The sequence below is a fragment of the Elephantulus edwardii genome, unplaced genomic scaffold (assembly GCF_000299155.1).
Source record: "Elephantulus edwardii isolate Elephantulus edwardi_28Jun2011 unplaced genomic scaffold, EleEdw1.0 scaffold00001, whole genome shotgun sequence".
In the NCBI taxonomy this organism is placed as follows: Eukaryota; Metazoa; Chordata; class Mammalia; order Macroscelidea; family Macroscelididae; genus Elephantulus; species Elephantulus edwardii.
This window is the reverse complement of record NW_006399751.1, coordinates 15,348,410-15,350,818: the sequence shown is the minus strand read 5'-3', so window position 1 is coordinate 15,350,818 and position 2,409 is coordinate 15,348,410. Positions and strand designations below refer to the sequence as shown.

The following is a 2,409-nucleotide window of genomic DNA, read 5'->3' as shown; positions in this document are numbered from 1 at the left end:
GAAAAGTGCAACAAGAATGAATGGAAATCCAAAATCTCTGTAAATGTTCATTAAAATTAACAAAATAAAATTTCAAAAATGTGAAATTCCAGTTAAACAATCTGAACAAAAATGAGTATATAGGAATAGGAATTACAAAAAAACTCAAATAGGTATTTTACACTATGCTTTGAACCCAATACTTAAGAAAGCAATTTTTAATACTTGCAATAAAATAGCTTCAGTGATCACAATCTAAAAACAAGCAGGAGTTTAGGACTGTATTGTTCCACAATAATTTTTTAGCAAAACTCTTCAATACACAACGAAACTAAAATGATCTATTTCAAATTACTGGCGGTTTCCTCCTTATGGTGGAGGGTGGCATGTCATTATGAAAAAGAATAAAAAATAAATCATAAACTAGATGTACAGCCCATAATAAACATAGACACCATTTTTACAGGCAACAGTAGTTAGAATCTCCTCCTTCAATATCATCTGATTACAAACATTTCTACTACCTTATAAGCACTAATGCAAAAGCAACATAAGGATCCCAAAATAAATGAGATTTAAATTTACCAGAATTTTGCTCACGGGAAAGGACGGTTTTAAGCAATTTTATTAACTTTTAAGACCTAAATTATAGCAGTATAATTAAGTAATATGTTCCCAATCCAAATGACTGGCACACATCCTGGGGGTGGGATGGTAATAAATCTGTGGTTTTAAAAGTGCATTTTATCAATATGTATTGCACCACATATCATTTTATGGTAGGAAGTTATATCAGTATACAAAGCATTCTATAATTAAGAGATGTATTTAAAACTTAAAGAACTATTAGGAAGAAGTTTATTTGAACAGTTGGGTAATTTGTCACTACCTCTTTTTAGTGCAAGTCATGAATGAAATGGAGTAACTTTGATTGGAAATGAGGAGAGGTGGGGGGTCGGCAGGGTAGGAGGGGAAGAAATGAGAAAGGGAGAGAGATGGAAAAGATCCGCTTTCTTGCAAATTACAAGCACAGCATGAAACCAAAAAGAGCACGATGAAAAATGTCTTTCCTATGCAATTAAGTAAGACTGTAAAAAGGCCCGGCTGCGCTGCTCGGGCGGCGGCATGGATAAATAGAATTACATTCAGATCCATAATCTAAAATCTTTACAGAAGCCACCCTAAAGCTACTGAGCTACTCCGCTGGCTAGACTTTCAGCAGGGAGAAACCCTGGAGTCAGGAAAACAGCCTTGGGAGCCCTACAGAGTCTGCAGAAGCTTCAGCTCTTTCTACAGACGCGAAAGACGAGGTGCAAATCAATGGGCGAGAGGGCAGGAATGAAAGCACATGGGAAGAGGGTTCAGGGCACCTGTTAACGTAGGAAATGAGAAGATGGGACCTGGGGCCCGGGAGACTGACTAGCGTTGCCTCTCTAGGATGAGTGGGCTGGGCCTGGCCAGTCTGGAAAGCAGGCGCTGGGCTTTAACCCGGTGAACGACTCAGAGATGGTAACTTCGAGCGGGGCGGAAGGATGCTTAAGGAACCAAGCATCAAACACTCGACCAAGAAGAGATGGCACAATGGACAGGTAAGGGGTTCGTGGGAGTCTGCAGAGTCTTCCAGGCCAAGGAAACCGAGGTGAGGCTAGGATAAAGTGGCCGGAGAAGCGCCGCATACCGAGGTAGGGGAAGAGACTTGGCAGGAGCGCCCAGTGAGAAAGAGGCAAGAGGCGGACCCCTGCTTACCTGATACTCGGGGTACTCGAACATATAGCTCATGCTACATCGGTTCTCCTCGAAGCCGAAAAAGACATCCCACAGCCCTAGGGACGCCATGAAGATCATGCCAACATAAAATGGCATGTTCCCGAAGTTAACGGAGTGAAGAAACATGGTGCCGCCTCCACGGGGACCCCAAGGCTGGGACCGAGCAGACCAGCAGAAGTGGAGAATCTCGGGCCGCCAGCCCCGGAGCGGAGCCCGAGCAGCTCGCGCCTGCGCGCACGCGCTGCCAGCTTGTGCTCCCGCTGCTCAGTGCGCCTGCGCGCAACCGGCTCGCCCCGCTTCCCACCGGGTGTGTCGGGGAGAGGAGAGGGGGGGCGGCGTTTGCGGCGGGAACGTGCATCCATCAGTGGGAAGGAGGAAGGAGGCTGGAAGGAAGGGGAGCAGGGTGGGCTGGAGAGAAAGGGGGGGAAAATTAGGGGCGACGGGAAAGGCGGCATGGGGAAGGTTAAGGAAGGCGAGGAAGAGGTAGCGAGGGGCGCAGAGGGGCGGGGGCGGGAGGGTTAACAGGGGAGGGGGAGGTGCATTCTGGAGTGGATGGATAACAGCGCGGGAGTCGGCGAGGGAAGCGGGAAGCAGAGCCAGGCAACCCTCCGCTGTCACACCGCAAGCACTGCGGTCCCGCTGTTGACAGACCTTCCCTTCTAA

General features: G+C 47.3%; 1 protein-coding gene across 1 annotated transcript in view; it reads right to left on the bottom strand.

Moving 5' to 3' along the window:
* PGAP1 (post-GPI attachment to proteins 1) overlaps positions 1–1,872 on the bottom strand; it is a 108,974-nt gene extending 107,102 nt beyond the window's left edge. The window contains exon 1 of the mRNA XM_006878741.1: positions 1,726–1,872. Coding sequence (XP_006878803.1) covers positions 1,726–1,872 — 147 coding nt within the window. The remainder of the gene's footprint in view (positions 1–1,725) is intronic.
* Positions 1,873–2,409: the final 537 nt, after the last annotated feature.